The sequence below is a fragment of the Myotis nattereri genome (genome assembly GCF_964212035.1).
Source record: "Myotis nattereri genome assembly, chromosome: X".
Taxonomy (NCBI): Eukaryota; Metazoa; Chordata; class Mammalia; order Chiroptera; family Vespertilionidae; genus Myotis; species Myotis nattereri.
The window spans coordinates 141,700,196-141,723,725 of record NC_138078.1 but is presented as its reverse complement, the minus strand read 5'-3'; the positions used below and the strand labels follow the sequence as shown (position 1 = coordinate 141,723,725).

General features: G+C 46.2%; 1 protein-coding gene across 1 annotated transcript; it reads right to left on the bottom strand.

Annotated features, from left to right (window-relative positions):
• Positions 1 to 2,417: 2,417 nt before the first annotated feature.
• On the bottom strand, positions 2,418 to 22,669 carry TKTL1 (transketolase like 1; the record flags this gene model as incomplete). The annotated part of the gene is made up of 13 exons (XM_081081152.1): positions 2,418 to 3,234; positions 4,132 to 4,251; positions 4,381 to 4,477; positions 6,641 to 6,724; positions 8,864 to 8,994; positions 10,738 to 10,894; positions 13,263 to 13,427; positions 14,632 to 14,825; positions 16,062 to 16,189; positions 16,272 to 16,463; positions 17,413 to 17,510; positions 20,358 to 20,475; positions 22,536 to 22,669. 13 exons carry the CDS (start codon positions 22,667 to 22,669, stop codon positions 3,062 to 3,064), a joined length of 1,791 nt encoding a protein of 596 aa, XP_080937278.1. The 3' UTR covers positions 2,418 to 3,061.
• Positions 22,670 to 23,530: the final 861 nt, after the last annotated feature.

The following is a 23,530-nucleotide window of genomic DNA, read 5'->3' as shown; positions in this document are numbered from 1 at the left end:
GGGTCAGGGTAGCCGCCTAACGCTAGTCCCAGGAATGCCGGGGCGCGTGCAACCAGCTCGGCTCCAGCCACAAGCCGGTGGGTGTTGCTCCTCTGGTGTTGCCCTCCACGCCCAGTTTGGCGCTGACGGCGCTGATTGGCTGATTCCCAATGAGTGACGGAACAAAGCCCAATGACGTAGCCTGCACTGCCGCCCACAGAAGGATTGGCGTGCCCGCCCCGGGTAGGCAGGCCAGGCGCGGGCCGGCGCGAAGCTGTCAAATGGTGGGTAGAGGGCGCCCCAGTAAAAGCACAGGCGATTCGGAGGGGAATGTGAGCAGCCAAGGCTGCAGAGAAGGGGCGGGGCGGCCAGGGAGAGAAAAGGCGGGCCGATTCGCCGCCGCTGAGCCCTGGACAATCCCAGTGAGGCCAGGAAGGGGCTGGGGCAGGCGGAGGGCCAAGCCAGGGCTGGGGAGGAGGAACCAACCGGTCAGGAAGGCAGGGCGGTTCTCATGTCGATGGCACTTCTGAAATCTTGGCCATACTATGATACTATCGCCATCATGAGCAGCGACATCCCCTTTTACAGATGAAACAGGCAAAGTGGGTTACCTAGTCACTGCCCCACCAGCCCAACAAGTAGCCGACCTGGGGATGAAGGCCAAGCAGCGGGCCACTCCCCCCCCCCCCCCCCCCAGTGCCACTCTTCCATGGAAGGGATTCAGAGTGGCAAGGCAGCTTCTGAAGACTCAGGGGTAAGGGTCCATGGCTTCAGAACAATTAGGGAACATTCAGTGCCTATGCCAGTTTACTGTGTGCCTGTCCTCCCCCACCCCTTGGCTACTCTGCACTCAGAAAAGCTATAACTGGCCCAAGCTGGCCACAGGGCACTTTCTCTGAGTGATCATGGTTTCTCTCAGTGCCTAGTACAAGATAGGTCCGACTGTTCTTTCACAGCACCTTGAGGGGGTCTGAGTCCAGGCACTTTAATCATGGATGGTATCTACAGTTTGTTTTAGGTTTCACCAGATAGGGGCAGTTTACACTCGAATTCAAGCAACTGTGGTGCTAGTACATAGCTACACATTCTGGTTTCATGTCAGAAATTCTGATTCACGCATCATAAAACTGTTTAAATGAACACACACAGACACTCAAGAGAGTAACATTTACTATATGACCCAGTAATTCCACTCCCAGGTTTGTATACAGGTGAGAAGTGAAAATATACAGGGTGTCCCCCCCAAAAATGTATACACCCTGTGACAGCTGATAGCTCTATTTTGAAATGTATTTTAATAAACACTACCTTTATAATTATTCAAAGTGTGTTCATACATTTTTTGGGACACCCTATGTATCCACAAACTTGAATACAAATGTTCATTGCATTATTCATGGTCAACAAAGTAAAAACGACTCAAATGTTCATCAGGTGATGAACGGATAAAACGTGGTCTGTACAGAGGATGGACTAGTATAGGGCCTTAAAAAGAACACAAGTTGTCAGATGCTATAATGTGGATGAACCTCAAGTGCATTATGCTAAGTGAAATAAGCCAGACACAGAGGCCACATACTATTTCATTCATACGTATGTCCAGAATAGGCAAACCCTAGATAGAAAATACGTGATTGTCAGTGGCTGGGAAAGTGAGTAGGAAGCGACTAAGCGATGCAGGGTTTTTGGTGTGATGCAAATGTAAAATTGACCACAGTAATGGTTGCCCAACAACTCTGAATATACTAAAACCACTGAATTGTATACTTTTAATGGGTTAAATTGTATGGAGTATGAGATGCTTGAGGTAAAAATCTTTTTTGTATGTGCATTTTCTCAACTTCCGATAATGACCCTTTATCAACTGATTTTTGCCAGTTAAGTTTGATTTTTAAATTTTTGTTTGATATTTGTATTAATCATATCAATTCCTTATTAAACCAATTTTCTTGAAATCTTATAAAATAAGCACAACAAATATACTAATTTTACAGGCCAGGAAATGAGCTCAGCGGTTTAAAAGGGCAGGAGCAGAATGAGTAGGCCTCCAAGGAAGACTCTGGAGTGCCAGGCCAGTTCTTCAGTCCCTACCTCACATCCCAGGACAAAGACTCCTAATGACCAGTTAATGAAAGCAATAAAAATAAGGACCATGACATACCAAGACACATCCAGTCAATTTTAAATTTAGTTTTGAAGTTTGAGCCCATCTTTATCTGGCTGGTACTTCCTTCTTGTATTTTAGCCACATGATTCATGTACTTACAGCTGAAATAAGGAGTTGGCTCAGGGATGGCTTTTCAGGCCATATACTGTCCTCTAGTGGTGCACGTCCTGCTCAGTACCCTTTCTCCTTCTGGTTTAGATAGAAGCGCTTTCCTTACTGAGGATTTTATCCAGGAAAAACCAAATCACACATACAAGGCACAAATGCTTTTGAAATGCTTTATTAACTTTTAACAAGTAAATGAATAGAAAAGAGTTAACAGTTTGATCTGGTCACTGGGCAAATGAGACATTTGAGACCTCACAAGAGTGCAGTGTGTATACTAGAACTAGTTGTGTATTCTTTCTTCATAGACGAGTCACCTCAAGCAGCAAAGGACAGTCTAAGAGCTTTCACTACTGCCTCACGCACCGTAACAGGGGAGATGAAACTCCAGAGCCTCTGCAGTCACACAGTGCCCAGAAGCTGCAGGTAGGACAGCAGCACATCCATTCTCCACCTGGGACAGCAGTGTGCTGCACAACCCAGGCGGTTACAGTCTACAGTTTACATTTTCTTTACTTATGAGAAAACACACACACACATTTAAGATACTATTACTTAAGGTTGATCCCCAGACCAGGTATCGGTTAGTTTTATCATAAAACTTCCTATTAAGTGCTTGTTTTATAAGCCATTCTATCACTTAAAATCTTAAAACCCATTTTAATTGCTTAAACAGGTGAGTAAAACTTGTATACGTAGTTATGCTTAACTGGAAGGTAGCTAAATTTGTTTTAACAAGAAAGAAGAAAAAGTATAGATTTAAATGCTGGTTTGTCAGTAAGTATGAATGTAGAGATGTCAGCAGCTGTTTTAGTTAGTTAACAGACATTTCACAGATATTATAATGTGTCTGGCACTAATTCCAAACATATCCAGTAGTTCACTCGGTTTTCCACTTCGAGGAACTCCTTGCACGGCCAGGCTGTGCACCAGGATGTTGGGCTCCATGGAAACAGCGGCACACACAGCCTCCCCGATGCCACCTGGGGAAGCAAGGGAAGTCAGGCTCTGTTCTGGAAATGGGTAGTCAACCTCAATGCCCCATGATATATATACAGGCCTTTGAATTTGCTGGTTCCCAGGAGAAAGATTTTTCACTAGTACTGATTCCCGGAAGCAGTCATTCCCGACTGCCCATTCTACATTGTAGGTTCCAAAATTGCTCCCAGCCCCACCTGCACTAGGGCTCTCATCCAGGGCTCCATGGATACAGGGGACCGTGGAACTCAGATACTCAAAGCTGCCAGGATCCCCCAAATGATTAAAATCAACAAATGAATTGTAAAGAAAAGAGCAACTGGCAGGCCTGAGGTGACCAGCTTCAGAAGGGCCACTTGCAAGGTTGGCCCTCAGGTGGCACCTGGGCAATGGGCTGGTGCAAGTCCCCTCGGCCAACATGACATTTCCCCTAATCATAACGGTGTTCCCTGCACCTGGACTGTTTCTGTAATAGTCCTAGGAGTTGGGAAATTTGGTACATGTTTGGCCCGGGGGTGGGGGGTGGGGGCGGGGCTCACATGACCAACCCCCAATAAAACCCAGGGTGCTGGGTCTCAGGTGGGTTCCCTGGGTCTGTAGTGACGCATTTTTCACTGCTGAAGAGGGGAGAGTATTTGGCAGGTCCCTCATGGGTGGGAGGGACGGAGGGAAGGAGGAATGGAGGGAGCCTAAGGACTGGGGTTCTCCATCCCTGACCTGTCTTTGTGGGTCCTGTGCCACCGAGGGGCCAAGCATACACAAATGAGTAGGTGGCCAAGAGACTCTTAAACTGATATACTTGTGAAGAGCAGCAATACAGGTTAAGTAGTTGGTGACGCCCAGGAGCACGGGGTGCCTCCAACCAAACATGTCCTGCCAAAGCAGACTCTGAAAAGACATACCTTCTGGGTGGTGATCCTCCACGGTAATAATTCGGCCACCAGTGCATTTCGCATGGGCGATGATGGTGTCAGCATCCAGGGGTTTAATGGTAAACAGGTCAATGACGCGGATAGGAGTATCTGGAGAACAGCAATAACCAGGTTAGTATATAAAGCAGACTTAGAATAAGACCACCAATTGGGGCACATGAGGCAGCCCAAGTCCCACCTTTCCCCAGCTGGAACTTCAACATTTAACAACAAACTGACCTTGTTTGGCAAGTTCATCAGCAGCCAGTAAAATTTCATGCAGAGTAACTCCGGCTCCAATAACTGTGACCTTGTCATCGACACTCTGGCGAATGACCTGGTATTGCACCCGCAAAACAAAAATGCTGTGGTTACTATGCTCAGAGCACATCTCAAGGTGGAAGACACTCTAACACACTGCTCTTCGATCACCTTTTGCTCTTCCCCAATTTCACTCATTAATAATTCACTATAAAAAAGGCTGAATCAAAGCACTGAAAAATGACACGCTCTTTTTGATAACCCCCACTTCATATTTGTTTTACAAATTCATCGACCTTTACTCATGATTTCCAGTGCCAAATTACTAAGTTCTTACACAATACAAAAGGACCCTTTAACCAAGAAAGTGGGTATCAAATAGGGATCTAAAAGACAGAGGGGAAAAAAAAAAAGACAGAGGGGCCAGAAGTGAGTTGTATGGCTCATATTCAGCCAGAGGATGGACTCATACCCACTAAGGGGTCTGGAAAGGCACCATCTCTAGACTGCTTGGACATCTTGCTGCGTGAGCAAAAACAGATTGAACTCCACTGGTGAACATGTTAACAGGGACTGTTTGAGGACATTATGTATACGCTCTGTGCCGAGCCCCTTGCATGCCGTGAGTGTGCTGTGGCCCATTCTGCAGCCAAGGAAAGCAAATCTCAGAGCAGGAGGAATTTGCCTAGGGTTGAGACAGCAACCAGGCCCATCTGATGTCAAGCCGATGCTCTCAATCACTTGCTATTCTGCAAGCAAAGACAGGGCCCTTGGCCTTTCTCAGAGTTTGATTTCCTCAAAGCTCCCCAACCAAAGGCATATGGAATTAATCTTCATTTCAGCCATCTTTATAGGTTTTCCTATATGACAGTATAGTCAGGGCTTCTAAGCCACTCTATTCTCTGAGAATATCCTAGCCTATATATATATATATATATATATATATATATATATATATATATATATATATATATATAAAATCACACACACAGTCACTCCCCTTATGTCTCTTTTGTAAAACTCAGCCCTTGAGTTATCCATAGCATGCATATTATCATACACATTTTAACTCACATACTTTACTATTAGGAAACTAACTTTGTTAGGGTAGGGAAAATATTAGGGGGGAAAAAGACTGACTGGAGAGTTAAGAGAAAGCTCTGTAGACCGTTGACTATCATTGAAACCCTCACATCCCAGAGGAAAACATACTTGAGTTTAAATGTGGGAGTACAGAGGATAATAGGACACTGAAGGTGAATACTGCAGCTTTTCCACCCAGTGCTGGCCGCTACCTAGTGGCAGGCATAGACTGTTCGGGATATAATGCACTAAAAGCCACTCAGTGCTCAGTCAGTCATTCTGAGCACTAGCAACTATAAATTCTGGAGCAGCCTAGCCCTTAGCAGCCAAGTAGGATGTCACCTGTTGCTCCTTCAAGAATGGCCACTGTTTTGTCTTCCTTTCCGTTTAACCCGCAATATCTGCTTTCACCAATATGCTGGCGGCCGGACACTGATGAGGTCCAAACGGAAAGTATAGTGTCAGTCACCGGTGACTGACATGACACTTAACATGTCAAGAAGAGTATTAATGACTTTCTAAGAGGCATATAAGAGTAGGGCATAAAACTGTTCTATGCAGTATGATCTCTTGCTGCTCACCTTCTCTGATCCTCATCTATAAAACAGGGCTGCAAACAATGTGTGCTTCTAGGGCTTTAGTGAGGATGCAGGAGATAGAAAGTACCTAGGATGCTAGCCTTTATTAGCAGGTCTGCAGGTTAAGGCCCCATCCAATGTGCAAAAACCATCTCAGGGCCACACAATTGCCAACAGCAAGATGGTTCCCATTTCCTTTTGTTCCTGGCCTTGAGGATGCAAAGCCAGAACCTCATAGATCTGTTATTCCTTTGAAATAATAGGTTCTATTATTTTGTTTAGCTTGAGGCTGTGTGATGTTATAGCCAAGCAACTCAAGTACCTTCAGGTTGTATTGCTTTATCTTTTAAAATTCAACAAAGAGAGACTACATTCAGAAAGGAGACAAGTTCAATTCTGGCTGATATTGGTAAAATGTTCCTTCTGGAGGAAAAGCAGGTAAAGGTCACAACTGATTTTTTAAAAACTAGAACAAAGAAAGGATGAAGCCTTGACTGTGAGGATACCTAGTGCTAGTTTTAGAATAGTTATCTGCACATGAAATGACATAGAGAACACTGGAGAACTTAAGGGCTTACCTTGGCCTTTCCAATCTCAAAAATTTCTGTTGGAGCGTAAATAACATCAGTTTCAGGACGACTGATCCGAATGTAGCATATCCCCTAGGGTATAAACAGAAACCAGAACTATTAGAAAGTCTAACTCAATTTCCAACTAATAAACCTTTAAACAAAGGCAGGGGAGGAGGAGGAGGAGGAGGACTGAGAAGTTCTTTTACTAAAATAAATCACACATTTTGGAGCAAGGGCAAACCGCTGGCAAACAGGTCAGCTATCACCTGGTCAGATTATTACTGAGCCAGCCAAAAACTTATGCAGAACCCTGGCGACGCGTTTAGTGACAAGCTTTGCATGTTTCCACATTCACTGATTTAAAAATCTTTCTCAAATAAACGCTGACCTGTTCTGTCCCCACACACAGAACATAAATTTAGGGCAGGAGCACTGGCTCATGTTAAATAGAAAGGTCAGAACACAATGTTAATACAATTAATTTTTTCCATAATAGCTTGTAATGATTCAACCTTAGAAATACCTTAAACACTGGAATATAAAGTGACTCAGTATTTCCCCAGTAAGATGTAAATACATTTTTATCAACACAAACAGAAGTATAAATATCCAAATGTCTAAAGTATTTAATTTACACACATATCTTTAAAAAATATATATATTTTTATTGATTTCAGAGAGGAAGGGAGAGGGACAGATAGATAGAAACATCAATGATGAGAGCGAATCATTATCAGCTGCCTCCTGCACACCCTCGACTGGAGATTGAGCCTGCAACCTGGGCATGTGTCCTTGATCAGAATTGAACCTGGGACCCTTCAAGGCCACAGGCAGATGCTCTATCCACTGAGCCAAACCAGCTAGGACTACACACATATTTAAATCATACATTATAAACTAATATATTAATTTAGAAACACTGCTTCTGCTCATTTATCCCAATGTTATAAATCAATTATATTCAGTGTCTTTATTGAGGTAAAATTTACCTCAGTGGAGCGATCCACAAATTCTAACAAAGGTATACAGCACATAACCATCACCTGAGTCCAGATTGCATTCATGTGCCCCTCTCCTGTACCCAAGCAACAATCTCTGTTCTGATTTGTGACCACAGCTTTGTTTTGCCTCTCTTGATCTTCCTAGAAATGGAATCCTCTAGCACATGAGATCACTATGTATATACACAGGCATAAAACAATTTCTAGGATATAGTAAGTAAAAAATCAAGTATAGAACATACATAAACTTTGAGCCCACTTAGGTTAAGGGAAAAAAAAGGTCAAGCCCAGCTCGTGTGGTTCAGTGTCAACCCCTGAACCAGGAGGTCGCAGCTCGATTCCCAGTCAGGGCATGTGCCTGGGTTGTGGGCCCGATCTCCAGTGGGGGGCATGCAGGAGGCAGCCGATTGATGATTCTTTCTCATCACTGATGTTTTTCTCTTTCCCTCCCTCTCCTCCCCTTCTTCTCTCTGAAATCAATAAAAACATTAAAAAAAGAAACGTCTCTAACACATTGCAAATGCTTAGAACGGATTTTCCACAATCTACCAACTGTGCCCAGAGTCACCGGTGCAGAGGTACGGTCGGGTGCAGGGCTGGGTAGTGAGGAGAGTCTGGTGACAGTTGGAATGGTTGGAAAGGTGAAAACCACCTCCCCCAGATGCCCCTGTAACTGGATTCTGGGCAGGAATTAGGTTGTGCTCATCGGATGCCCTTGTGTGAGACTTTAAGAGGGAAAAGTGGGGCAGAAGCCACACTCTTGCCCATCTGCACTGTTTCTGAGGGTGGAGCCAGTTTGGGGACCTTAGGGTTTGTCTGCAGTGAAGTCTCACAGGCCATTCTCTGGCTTTCTGGATGTCACAGGTGGTGGCATGGGGTATGTCTAAGGCCAGCACAAGATGGCTCACTGCCGGAGCCCACTCCTTGGGCCCTGCCGAAGGCTCCCTGACTCAGAGCCCCAGGCTCCCTCTTCTTGCCAAGTCCTGGGCCATCAGGTGGTGTTCAGCATCTCTCTGCACTATTTGTCTTTGAATGTGTCCATGTTTTATGTGCTTAACACCTTTATTGGGTAATGGTTCTATTTTTAAAAGGAATCCTACAACCCAATTTTCTATAATGTCTATTACCTTTATGCTGAGAGAAAATGGGAAAAATCCAACCACCAGTACCAAACTAGTAGCAGAGCTCAGAAGCATTTTCTGTCCGAACCAGTGGCCCCTAAAAATACCTGGGTATTGGCCGCCAGGAACACAGCATACTCTGTGGAGACGGCATCACTTGGATAGAAAACGGTGCAGTTGGGAACCGCTCGCAACATGGCCAAATCCTCCACGGCCATCTGGGAGAGGCCATCTTCACCTGAGAAAACAAAGCCACAGCCCAACAAAAACATGAGACAGACCAAGAAGCTAGGACCGCTTCCTCTGCTGGATAAGCAACAGCTCTTATTGACATCTGGGGGCGGGGGAGAAAGGTGGCCACAACTGTAGCAGAGCCTGCAAAACTATCCAATTCGTATGTCAATAGAATGCCTCATAATTATAATGAGCTGTCACACATCTATCTCCCTCAAGACATCACTGTGACACTCGGGGTTTGACTAATTGACCTTCCAGATCAACCAGTGATTTCCTCTTGGCCCTGACCCTTGCCAACCTCTGGCACTTGATCACTGGGCACTGCTACTGCTGTCCAAGGTGACTTCATGTTCTTCTTGAGCACAGACAGGTGGCTGAGGCCCCATCAAGTCTCTGTCCCTGTCCCTTCTCCTTAAGAGGGTCCTCTCAGCTTTGTCTTTCCTTCTCTGCTCTTCTATCTTCTCCATCAAGAGACTGAGGTTTTTAGATTGAAGTGGTCTTACTTCTTAAGGCCTCAAGGTAGCTGAGCATAACATACCCTGGGGGCACCCTTGGGGTGCTATTGTAACTAAGGAGACCTTAGGGTTTGTCTGGGAACAGAGTTTCTGATCAGAAACACCGTGAAAAGAGAAAGCCCAATGTATACTAGGGTGGCCTGCCTCTTCGAGCTGGGAAGGGGACTGTCACTATGCACACTGCCTTGCCTGGGGTAAGTGTCTAACCTCAGAACTCCCAGCTCTTCTGGGTTGGCCCCAGAGCCACTTCTCCACGTTGCTGACTTATTTTGAAACTTTCACTATACCTAGCTCCAGGCAAAGACCCCCAATTCCCTACCAGGCCCTCTGCCCAGGCCAACCCTGACATGCTGTTGGCTCTCCTCACTTCACCCCCCCCCCCCCCGCATGTGTCCCATCCAGAGACTTCTTGGCCAGTCTAGCTCTCCCAGGGAGTCCCAGAGATAACTCCAAAATGCTCACTTCTGGCCCACCCTCCCCTCCAGCATTCTAGCAGCAATTGTAAGCTGTCATATCTACCTAGGGGCCCCACCACAGTACATCAGGCACCTCCATCTTTCCCAAGTCCTCATTTCTGTCACTCATGACCATGATTCCCTGACGTTTCCCAGGCAATTTGAACTCCTCCATCTGTCAGCAATGTGACTTCTTTCTTCAGACTTTTTCAGATTCACTCTTATCTTCCATCCACTGCTAATGCACACCATATTTCAACCCTCTTCCTGGCTTCCCCATTTCCCACTGTTTCCATTTAGCATGTCCTGCCAGGTTAATGCCCTGAGAGTGGTATCTTTCTTGGCCTCACTCCCTAGCATCAGGATTCTCCCAGCTTCCCATTCCATCCCACCAGGCTGCTCCACCCAGGCAAAGCTGTACAGGCTGTGCTCCTCGCTCCCCTGTGCCATGACCACACCAAGAGCAGAAAGGAACTCTGTAATGCTGGGGTGGCCCTATTCACACCTAGTATGTGGCTAGACATTAAAGATGCACTCAGGACAGATTACGTCTTCTCACTGACGGCAAGACTGGGCGTTTTACAATAATATCAAGAGATCTGCTCTAAGTTACTCAGAGTATCCTGGAACTTTTAAAGCATTTGTTTTTTAAGTGGTTACAAATAATCAAATGCTATGAAACCCTACATACATCGGCAATTTAACCGTTTAGATTAATAATCTTTCTCTGTCAACTAGAAAGGCTATCAAGATGATGGCATTGAGAACTCATACCAATGGATACCCCACAGTGGGACCCAATAAGGTTGATGTTGGATTCAGTGATGCTTCCAATACGGATCTGCTCAAATGCTCGGATCAAAAAAGCAGCGTAGGTGCTAACAAAAGGAATGGTCCGACCACGAATAGCGCATCCCAGCGCCACGTTCACCTGTTAACACCAAGAAAGTGAATCAGAATACCTCTGGACAAGGCCCCCATCACCCCTAGCTGCCCCCCTTTCCCCTTAACCAGTAAGTAATGCATGGTCCCCGGATAACACCCTGCTCTGTATACCCAACCCCAGGCACATACCCAGGAAAACCCCAAACCTGGCAAACCCAGTGTCCCCTGAACACTGCCAGAAACCAGAGGAATTGTGGTACTGGCCTGGCTCTTCAAACACAAAAAGGCAAAGCTTGGGACACCCATGGCCATCCCCTCAGTCCTCGTGGGTGTCCTTCCCATACCTTCTGTACACCTTTCTTCCTGGTGCCCTTACCTCACACCTCCTGGGGGATAAGAGGTGAACAATGGAGGCTCCCCCATCTGCCCCTTGACCGGCCTCTCCACTGTGTTGCTGGGAGACATGGGGCCTGCTCACCATGCTGAATATCTCATCCTTCTCTTCCTTTCTCAAGGGCATCTCTGACTATGGAATTATCCCCTCCCCTCCGTATTGTTTCTCCTTCTCTTGGATTTACTCATCATTTGAGTATGTGCTGCTATCTTCCATCTTCACCCTCCCATCTCCAGCTTCACAACTTCTCTCCCTGTCCCCACTCTCTGCCTAACGTCCTTCTTCTAGGCTACCATGCCTATAAGGGACTTTGAAGGTGCCAAATGCAAGAGTTTGCCTGACCTCCATTTCACTGTATCTGGCCTCAGCAGCATTGCATAGGACAATGCCCCTTCCCACTGGCTGCTGCTGCTCCTGCCAGATCTGTGGATGGTGCACACCTCTTCCCTAAGGACACTGGACTGAGTCCTGGAGCTCGGTCACACCCTTCCTCATTTGCCCCCTACTGGGAACTCGCATGAGGTTGTGGCCTGCAAAAGCCCTGTATAATTTGCCCCTTGGTGACCTTTCTGAACCAATTTTGTTCTAATAGTCACCATGCTTCTGCCACTCTGTCCTTTTTTCTGCCCCACAAACATCTCAACTTTGAGCCTATCAGAGATAGCTGTGCCCTCTGCTGGGAATGCCATCTCTCCGAGCTGTGCATGACTGACTCCTTGTCACTTAAGCCTCAGCTTAAAGGTCACCTCTTCTGAAGCTATCCCTGATTGGTGCTAGTCACACTCTCACTACCCACTTGTTTCACCATGGTACTGGTTACTGCCTGCTTCTTTAGTACTTCTTCCAACTCTAAGAACACATTAGTAGGCACAGAGCATATGACTGGTGACTGAAGGGATCATCAATGAGTTGGGGAGCAAGCTTTCTGATAGGAGGCTCAGTTCAGAAAATAGTGGATTATATTTTTCCCCACTCAAAATGGAAATTGCTTAATGAGACTCACAGAAAAAAATGTACATATTCTTACAATTGTGATGACCTACTTTACTGAACAGGGGGCCTTAAATTCCAACACTGACAGGGCCAGGGAAGCACCGTGAGTGAATGGGCAGGCTGGTGGGAGGCAGGGGTACAGCCCATCTAAATGGCTCCAGCTGACTGGTGGCAGGAGGAAATGCTATCCTAGTGTTGCCAACTTTCCCATTCTTGAAGAGAATCCAGAAGTTCAGATTCTATATAAAATCTGGTTTCTAAAAGCCTGCAACTAATTACAAAATTTGCAAATACTACTTGTTCCAAATAAAATCTCTCTGGCGGTCATGCGCGACCTGCTGGCCCGTAGTTTTCTGGCCAGTGCTGTTTTTGGCCTGCACAATGTGAAGCCAGGTGTGCACTGTCCTCTACTGGCACAGCGCTTCAGAAGTCAAGGCTTTTCCTAGCATTAACTCCTTTCTCTCTTTAAGGAGAGGGTGTGCACCCATCTAAAAGAGACTCCCTGCGTTAGTATCACTCCAGGGAGAAATGAAGCACAGACAAGCAAACAACTTTACCCAAGACCACAGCTCTCTATTGGCCTTCTTGAGGCTGCAATTGGCACAACATTTGAGTATCTAGGATATATTAGGTGAAGAAATAGAGAAATCATTGTATCTTGTAGCTTTCTCAACCTACTAGCCTCTGGGTGGCTGTAGGGATTGCTTAATTGTAAGCAGGGCAGAAAGGGCAGGGCCACCTAGAGCTACTAGGGGAACTCAGGATGTTTTGGGCTTGGAGCCTTGGGGTTAGATGGCTGCGACCTATCGGGACAGGGTGCTGGGCAGTCTACCATGCTCCTCCCAGCAGTCCTGGAAACTACCCCTTAGACTTTGCCCAGCTACTCTCTACCAGTTTCCCTGGAGACTCCCCCCTCCCCGCCCCGCCCATGGAAAGAAAAACTGTAATGTGGGCCAGGACTCATGTGTCCAGTGGGCCACTGCTAATCAATGAGAAGACCCAAGAGGGATGCCCACAGCATACACACCATGTTTTGCTCGGCAATAAAACACTCAATGAAGCGCTCAGGGTGCTCTTTCTTGAATATCTCAGAGAAGGTGGAGTTCTTGGTGTCACCGTCCAGCACAATGACTCTATCATTGGCATGGCCCAGCTTAGCCAGAGCCAAACCACATGCTTTGCGAGTAGCTACCTGGAAAAGTCAAACAGTAGAGTTTCTTAGACTGAATTTAGAAAGGAGGTGAACACTTTGTAGAATTACAAATTGTATTCTACATAAATGAAGAAAGCAAATTTGCGATTCACCAATAATTTCCTTTAGGGTCATAAAAATGGGTTGCTAGCAAATCTTAAATGCATATTTGCCTCACTTAGGTATCAATTTCTCAAAAATAAATTTCTTCTTCTGTACCATTTGTATCGTTAAAAAATTACATTTCCCTTGCGCTAGCCAGCTTGCTCAGTTGGTTGGAGCGTAAACCCATGCACCAAAAAGGTTGTGTGTTTGATTCCTGGTCAGAGTGCATACAGAAGGCAACCAGTTGATGTTCCTCTTTCCTTCCCGCTCTCTCTAAAAAACCAATAAAAACATATCCTCAGGTGAGGATAAAAACGTTTAATTTCCCCAAATGTAAATGCCTCTGTGACTTTTCAGCTATAAACATTAAAATGTAGACCTTAAGCCCTGGCCGGGGTGCTCAGTGGTTGGAGCATCAGCCTGCAAACCAAGGGGTCTCCAGGCAATGTCCAATCAACTGACCCACACTGGCCAGGGCTAAGAGGTGGTGGTTGTTTTTTTTTTTTTTTTAAATATATTTTATTGATTTTTTACAGAGAGAAAGGGTGAGGGATAGAGAGTTAAAAACATCGATCAGCTGCCTCCTGCACACTCCCTATTGGGGATGTGCCCGTAACCAAGGTACATGCCCTTGACCGGAATCGAACCTGGGACCCTTCAGTCCATAGGCCGACACTCTATCCACTGAGCCAAACCGGTCAGGGCAAGAGTTGATCTTTTTAATTGGCGTGGTTCCTTGTGTAATCCAGAAAGTTCAAAAGATCAGCCCAGCCAGGCCCCCATTCTTAGAGCAGACACAGAATTTCTTCATGCACAGTGGACTGCCAACTCACAAACTGAATTTAGGAAACAAACAAAACCTACACAACGCTGGGCACTAATAAGTAGCCAATGACCGATAAGAAAATTCAGATATAAGTTTGAAATCAAAGACTAAATATCAGACATAGTGAAAGAAAATTGGGAAACCCATCCTCATTGCTTATAACCTTTATTAGGTGTCACACCACCTAATAGTTGGTTCATCCATGGATATCTGAGTAAATAAAGAGTCCCATGTATTTAGAAAGAAAAGCAGAGAACCAAACAGTTTGCTTACCTTGTCACCGACTTCATAAGCAGGCAGAGAGGTCATCTCTACATTGGTGGTGTTGACATAAGGAGAGTCTTCAACAGGGCATTTTGGTGTGAGCTGCTCGTCGGTCATAATCTGGCTCTCAATTAGTTTGATGATTGCATCTGCTCTTTCTGTTGGCATTGGCTTTCCATGCCAATTTTCTGTATCCTCAACGCCTGCAACCAAAGGAATAAAATGTTTATTCCATAAATATTTACGGTATTCTGATGGAAAAGATGTCAGCCAAGGATTCACAGGAGTAAAAATATGGCACAGCCTGAGATGGTATTGCACTCCTAAAGAACAGCCTGAACGAAAGGCCCAGAGGCTCTTGAGGGGGCCACTGGTCCATGTGCTGGGGAGAGTGAGGGAGATGAGGCTGGAGAGACAGGTAGGGCAGACCATGGAGGATTCCATTCATATAAGGAGTTTTGAGATTTTTTCAACGCAAGATGGTAAACCACTGAAGGGTTGGAGTGGGGGAGGTGACTGGTCAGGCCTGTGTTGTAGAAAAGAAAGATCACCATAGCAGCCCTGTGGGGACTGGCGTGTGGAGGCAGCAGTTAGGGAGAGATGGAGAGGAGTGAACAGATCTGAGATATACTTTAGGGGCAGAAATCAGAATTGATGGTGGACTAGGTATGTGTGTAGGGGGCAAATAAGGGAAGAGTCAGAGGCAAGGATGATATCCAGGTTTTTGCCAGAAGCAAATTGGTCAGGCGGTCATTTCCTGAACTGGGGATACCAGAGTAAGACTGTATTTTGGGGAGGAGTTATAGAACAGTTTTATTACAAAATTTTGATGTCAGAACACACCAGGAATCATACTCTTTATAACTATTTATATTTGAGAGGAACAACTTTAGGTTGAGAGAACTTTAGGTGTCAGCTTTGGCATCTGCAAGGAGACTTTCAAAACGCTTCCTTCCCCAGGCTCTGTTACACAGCTACCTTTCCTAGAGGCACCATTTTACTAGTTGCCTGTGTTTTCCCTGACAGTGTGGACAGAGGCAAACATGGGTATGGGTGTGTGTGTGTGTGTGTGTGTGTGTGTGTGTGTCTGTGTACACCCTTATTTACATATCTGCTCACGTAGGTAGCAGCACCTTCTCACTCTGCACTCCTGTGGAGATTCATTCTCTGCCAGTCCTCTAACTGGACTATCCTCGTAGCTACTTTCTTGTGTATGCAGAAAATCACTGCTCACTTGCTGGGGGTCTGGGCTTCCCCTTCCACCCTAACCAGACATGCTAGCTGTAAGAGCCAAGGACAGGAAGAGCCTCCACACATATTTCATGCATAGCCACTGTGCACTAAGTCAGTTGTCTGCCTGGCCAGCCTGAGTCTCCTGCCTCGTCTTCTGTGCAGACACGTTTTTAATAACCCCAAGCTGAAAAGAAACACTTGTTTACTTGGAATGCCACGGCCCTTGAAGGTCTTGGCAATGATAGCAGTGGGCTTGTTCTTCACTTGAGCTGCTTGCCAGAACACGTCGCAAAGCGCCTCCACATCACGACCATCCACCACATAAGTGTTCCACCTATCAAGCAAGGAGGAGGCCAGGTTACAAGGTGAAGGGCGGATGGGGCAGAAAAGAGGTGACGTAAGACAAGGATAGTTACCCAAAGGCTTCGCAGCGCTTCTGATAGATCTCTATGCAGTTCTCAATGGGCAAGACGCCGCTGTGGCCCAGGCGGTTGACGTCGAAGATGGCCATGAGATTATCCAGATTGTAGTGAGACCCGAAGGTCAATGCCTCCCAAACGGAGCCTTCCCAGGACTCACCATCTCCCAAAAGGCAGAACACGCGGTAGCTGGGGCAAGCGAAAAGTTGTTTAGGATTCTGCTTGGGTCTCTTCAGGGCCACTCAAGCAAATACATTTCATGGAGAGAAGTAAAGGAACAGACAGAGGCAGCTGCTTCAGAGCATCAAGTTCCTAAGACTATTTTCCTTGTCCACGCTGTTCAAACTCGACAGCTGAGGAAACGCAGCTTTAAAAGCCGAGGTCTCATGAGATGGGGTTCACCACCTTTGGCTAGTTTTCTCATTCTAGCTGTAAAGGCTATTTCTAGGTTCTGCCACTTCTCTGGACTCAACAAACAAGAGGGGATGGGAAGAAAGCTGCTCCGTTAAACACCCAAACATTTACATATACAGCTTTTTGGTAAGCTCCATTTTAAGCATCGCCACCTTCTACTTCTGATCTTACAAATTTATTTACAATAATCATAACAATCAAAACATTCTACCTCAGCAGCATATGTTCTGTTGCAAATGGTAAACTCCTCCGCAGCAGAAACATGAAACATTTATATCAATAAAACACAACCCAGACCCCACGAAAATGCTGTTATGTTTTAAAAAGTGATTAAATGTAGGATAGGGACTAATAGAGGCAATAATGAAAGATGAAAAATGTCAACAGACTTACGGGAAATAAAGCAGGGCAGCTGCCTGAGTAGTGGAGGAAGCATGAAATGCCTCCAGAAGGACCACCCGGCTAGAACCAGGAACTGAGGGGCTCTGAACATGCACATAACCATAGCCAACCCTGGGACAACACCCCGCCCCCCACAGCCACCAGCCTCCACCTTGCTCCCATTTCAGCAGCATCTGCGCACATGCCCCTGTAAGAAAGGCACTGATATGCCTGACTTCAGAAAGGTGGAGCCACTTCAGAAAAAGAAACCTTTGATTAAATAAAGCCAAAGTGCCTGGTGTTGTATGGTGACAGTTAAGTGGTTTCTGGGTAAGCAACTTACCTGGCATTGTCAAAGTACTTGCCAGTATATGCCATCCCACACGCAGTCCCCAGTCCTGGTCCATACCATCCGATTGCCACATCAACAAATGCCAGTCGCTGTAAGAAAAGGAACCAAATGAACCTCGGTGCACATGAAGGCCACAGGTATCAGGAAGTTGAGTATCAGGCCAACTTTTGGCACTGAGAACAGGCTGCTCCTCCGAATGTCCCCTCCCACCCAGTGGTGTGACTTCCTCTTCACTACACCCACATGCACCCCAAATCTCAGATCACAGACAGGGGAACCATAGGTATTCAACGCAACATGGCAAGGGCAACTGGAGCTTTGGGAAAATAGAGGGAGGCTTTTCCTCCACTTTGCAGGCTACATAGGGCCCAAGAGCAAAGCAGAAAACCTAAGCATGAACCTTGCCATTTCACAAGGCCTTTTATCCACACATGCACAAACGAAAATGTTCAACCTTTTTGGAGAATACGGGTTCTTAAGGCCCACTGAACTTACTCATCCTCCCACTGCCACCATCTCGGCCTGGTCACAAACTCCTCTCCCTTCTATCACTGCAGTGGCCTCCCTGCTCCTCCATAGCCATTCTCAACACAGCTGCCACGGGAGAGCCTGTTCATTACTCTCTGCCAAGAACCGACCAAGTCTATCTTGTGCCAAGTAGAGCCCAAGGTCTTGCACTGGCCTGTCCACTTTGGCCCCCCTTCACCTCCTACTCTCCCTCCAACCACTCTGGGTGCTCTGGCCTCCTTGCTGCCCCTTGAACATCCCAGGAACATGCCTGCCTCAGGGTCTTAGCACTTGCTGCTCCCTCTTCCTCAAGTGCTCGGTGGGCCTGTGCCTAAATAGGTACATTGCTCACTCCCTCGCCTTTTCCAAAATTCTCAAATGTCAGCATCATGGCCGCCCTGGACCATCTCTTTCAACTAGCAAGCCCTAACCCTCGTGCACTTCCCTTGGATCCAGGATGCTTGGCCCCATCTGATATGCTAGCTATTTACAGGTTTGTCTGCTCCCTCGCTCCATTTAAATGACAGCTCCAACCAAACAGAAGTTAGTGCGCTGTCACTACCGTGGATGGGTATTTGTTAGTCTCAGATCCCTCTCCTTTCCATTCCAACTCCTCTGCTCCACTCAGGGCTCCTGACCTTCCCTAGGTTTCTCCACGTGCTCTTGTGACCCCAGAGACTCTTTCTCCGTTTTGCATCTCTAGTCTCACAGAACTGTCCCCACTAAAGTCTCTCTAGCTTCATCCTTTTATCCATGGCTCCTACCTTATTCCAGTAACAAGCTCTGCCTCCCAGTTGCCTTGCATGCCCTTGGGCCCAGCCTAGACTCTGCACTCAGACCAACTCTGCTTCTCCCTGGCTTTATTATTATGGCTTTATTATTATTATTTGCTAATCCTCACCCGAGGATATTTTCCCACTGATTTTTAGGGAGAGTAGAAGACAGAGGGAAAGACAGAAACAAACACTGATGTGTTTGCACCTGGTTCTCTACTATTTGAGTTTAAAATGATTAGCTCAGACCCCGAATGGCGTGGCTCAGATGGTTAGAGCATTGTCCCATGCACCAACAGGTCTCATTTGGGGTTGATTCCCAGTCAGGGCACATACCCAAGTTGTGGTTCAACCCCCTATCAGGAGGCAACATCTCTAGAATCAATGAAAAAAAAAACCACACAAACATATCCTCGGGTGAAGATTAAAAACAAATAGATAGCTCAGGATACAGCAAACTTTCAGATAGCATCAAAGAGCTGCACAGAGCTATACATCCTTCTAAATCGATCTTGCTTATAACATTCCTTTTCTTTCCCATCACCCGATGTAATGAGGTACCTGACACTATACCTAATGTAATGAGAAAGTCCTCCATTAATGTCAAGTCAGATCTGCAGAGAAATGGGAGAGAAAGCTGACTGGCAGGGTAGGGTGTTCCTCAAATCCAATTCAATTTTCCTCAAGCTCAGCAAGTTGGACTCGCTATGTTGCCCACCTCTACCCACGTGTGACAGAGAATGAGAGCAGCATGACCCTGCCAAGGGGACCTTAGTGCTAGGTGGGGTGAGGAGGGGAACCACCAAAGGAAAGGAAGGGTGGCTACTTGCCACAAGTCATCCTTCATACCACACAGTCCTCCCTAGGACACCTTTTAGAACTTTATAAGGTGCTATGCTCCTAAATGTTCGTGTCCCCCCAGAATACATTATGTTGAAAACCTAATGCCCAAGGTGATAGTATTAGGAAGTGTGTGGGGTCTGTGGGTGGTGATGAGGTCACAAGAGCCGAACCTTCAAGAATGGGATTAGTGTCCTTATAAAAGAGGCCCTAGAGAGGCCGCTTCTTCCATGTGAAAAGTCTGTGACCAGGCAGAGGGCTCTCACCAGAATGCGACCATGATGGTGCCTTGATCTTGGACTTCCAGCCTCCAAAACTGTGAAAAATGAATTTCTATTGTTTATAAACCATCTGGTCTGTGGTATTTAGTTACAGCAGCCCGAATGGACAAAGATATACGGAAAAGGAAAAAGAACATAAAAAGATAAATAGAGCCCATTTCAGGTCTTGTTGCCACATGGTGGCTTTATTTTTATCTTTATATTTTGTTAATCCTCACCTGAGGATATTTTTTCCATTGATTTTTAGAGAGGAAGGGATGGAGAAAGGAGGAAAGAGACAAAGAGAGAGTAGGAGGGAGGGAAGGAGAAAGAGAAACACCTATGTGAGACATATCGATTGGTTGCCTCCCACATGTGCGGCAACAAGGGTGGGGATTGAACCTGCAACCCAGGTACTCGCCCTAGACCGGGAATAGAATCAGTGTGTGAGCTAATACTCCAACCATTGAGATACACCAGCTAGGGCTACATGGTGGCTTTAAAAGTGAGTTTAAGCGAGCATCTGAGTAGGCTCTGGGCTCCCATGCCTGCTTACCTTGCAAAGGATGAAGCGGTCATTGTTCGGGTTCTCTGGGTCCTCCTGTTTATACTTCATGATGTAGAAGAATAGCACAGACATGATTTCAGCAGCACTGCTGCATGATGTGGGGTGGCTGAAAGACAGACATGGCACAGGTCATTTCTCACAGGCAATTCACCAAGGATAGTGCATGAGGACACTTCTCAGCAGTCTCCTCAGACCAGAAGCAGCAGTCATTTTTCCTCGCCCTGGAAGAATCCAATCAAGGGAAAAGGAGGCAGGGGCACTGCCTCCCAAACTCAGTTTTTAAGGATGCCTTCAAACCCAGTAACCTCACAACCTGGTGACTCCATAAGCACTTGAACATTTGTTGAGTTGCTTGAATTTATCTGTGTTATCATTAGCCAGAAATACCATGAAGCAGAAATAAACCCACACATACATGTGCAACTAATATTCAACAAGGGAACCAAGAATACTCAATGGAGAAAGGACAGTCTCTTCAATAAATGGTGCTGGGAAAATTGGATAATCACATGTAAAATATTAAAACTGGATCCCATATATTACAACACTCACAAAAATTAACTTAAAATGGATTAAGAGTTCAATATAGTACCAAAAATCATTGAACTCCTAGGAGAAAACATAGAAAAAAGGCTCCTTGACATGAGTCTTGGTAATGATTTCTTGCATATGACACCTACAGCTCAAGCAACAAAATAAAAAATAAACAAGTGGGACTACACCAAACTAAAAAGCTTCTGCACAGCAAAGGAAACCATCGACAAAATGAAATAAACAACCTACCACATGGGGAAAATATTTGCAAACCATGTATCTGATAAGGGGTTAATATTCAAAATATATAAAGAATTCAGACAACTGAATAAAATAGAGACCAAGAAAAACAGAAAAAACACAAAAGTTGGTTCTTTGAAAACATTAAAATTAACCTTTAGCTAGACTAAGTAAAAAAAAAAATTACTAAATTATTAAATCAGATTTGAAATTACTAATTTCATTTAAGAAACGAAAAAAGGACATTACTACCAATTCTACAGGAAAAAAAAGGACTATAAAAAGTACTGTGAAGTTAGTTGTACATCAATAAATGGGCTAACTTAGAAAAGTTTCTAGAAACAGAAAACCTAAGATAGTCACAAAAAAATAGAAAAATCGGAATAAACCCATAACTAACAAAGAGATTTAATCAGTAGGCAAAAACTTCTGCCACAAACAAAAACTCTGGGCCTTTTTTTTTTTTTTTGGTTTCAGAGGGAGGGAGGGGAAGAGGGGGAAAAGGGATGAAGGGGGGGGAATGAGAAACGCTGATGAACACGTGCCAACTGCGATCCAACGCACGCACGCACGCGCATGCGTATGCGCGCATGCGTACGCACGCTCATACGCGCGTACGCGCATGCGTACGCACGCATGCATACGCACGCATACACGCACACGCACGCATGCGTAAGCACGCGCGCACACACACACGCACAACGTGCGTATGTGCCCTGGCCGGGAATGAAACCTGCCCCCTCCTGTACCAACCAACTGAGCCACACCCGCCAGGGCTGGGCCTAATTTTTAAAGAAATCAATCCTCAAACTCTTCGCGGGGGAGGGGGGTGGGGGAAACAACCCAAAAAACTGGCGGGAAACACTTCGAAACGCATTTTGAAGCCAGCATCGCCTTTACACTAAAACCAGACAAATACCACAAAACTGCTAACATCTCTTAGGAATATGGATGCAAAAAATCCTGAACAAAATACTAGACGACCAAATGGCTCCCTGTTAAGGTTTATTTCTTTACACTCCCATGCCCTGGGTTTCGGGACCCGGGTGACGACGCAACCACTTCCACAGAAAACCCCAGGCCTTCCCGTTCCAGCTCCAATCCTCGTTAACCCGATCCAATCCCCGGGAAGGCCCACTCCCCGCCCCCCCACCACACTGCTTCCCCCTCTCCCCCCCCTCCAGCCCCGCGGGGGTTCCCGGGGTGAGCGGCTAATGCCCGACATGTGGCTGGGCACTAAGTGAACCAGTGAGGCCACAGCCACGCTTAGTTGGCGCCTGAAACGGAAGCCAAACCCCAGTAGGCCCAAATCGGGCCTAATGGTTCACCTCAGGACCGTTAGGCCTAAAGCCCGGAGCCGGAGCCACTTTGGCTTCGAAAAAGGCGCCTTACCCGATGCTCAAGGCACACGTGGTCCTGATGGAATGGATGCGCAGGCGATTGGCCAGGTCCCGAAGCACCTGAACAGTATCCGCGTCAGGTTTGTCTTCCTCCGGCATGGCAACGTTCGGCTCTGCCTCAGCCATGGCGCCTACCCAGACAGAGTCTGAGAAGAAAATGGCGTCGAGTGGGCGCTTCAGGCTTTTATAGGCCTATGACCGGCTCCCTCCGCGAAGAACCTTCCGCGGTGCGCGCACGCGCGCGCGTGGATCCCTCCGCGCGACCCAATTAAGTGGATTTTGAACATTTTTTATTTGCATATATATTTCATTTGCATATATGATATTTTCCAAAATCAGTTAATTTCTTCATAGCTTCCCTCGTGTTATTAATTCAAAGAGGACTGCCTCTGTACGCGAATTCAGGGTCTACTTTCACGGTTGTACAGGGGTCCAGGATCTACTTTTGAGTTATGAAGGTCTGGAACTGGATACTTTGTTTGGTAGGCGACAAGATGGCGAAAATAGTAAAGTAGTTCTCGATTCACACACTTTAAAAACAGTTACAATGCTGAAGTTTGTTTTCCACATTTTATCACACTATTAAAAGAGTACGCTGTCATTTTACAATTTTGGGGTACACCCTCCTTGCACCCAATAGCAGTCCGGTTCCTAGGTCGATTTCTCAGCACAGGAGGCAGGCTGAGGGTTCCGAGGCAGCAGGTGTCTCTGTGCTGACCTTTCTTTCCAGAATCTTGGGTATGGTACGACCCGTGTGAGAGTTTAGGTGGCATTAGCCTAACGCTGGCCAGCAACTTTCCCAGGGAGCCTGACTTGAGGGGGTTCCCGTTGACTTTCGGTATGAAGGTCCCCATCTGTATGAAGGTCACACTGTATCTCGGAGACCTCATGTCTCTCAGATTTTGAGACGGGCTACCAAGACCCAGCCTTGCTCCCAGACGCACCATGTCCACAACATTCTATCCCACGTTGAACCACTGGGAAGTA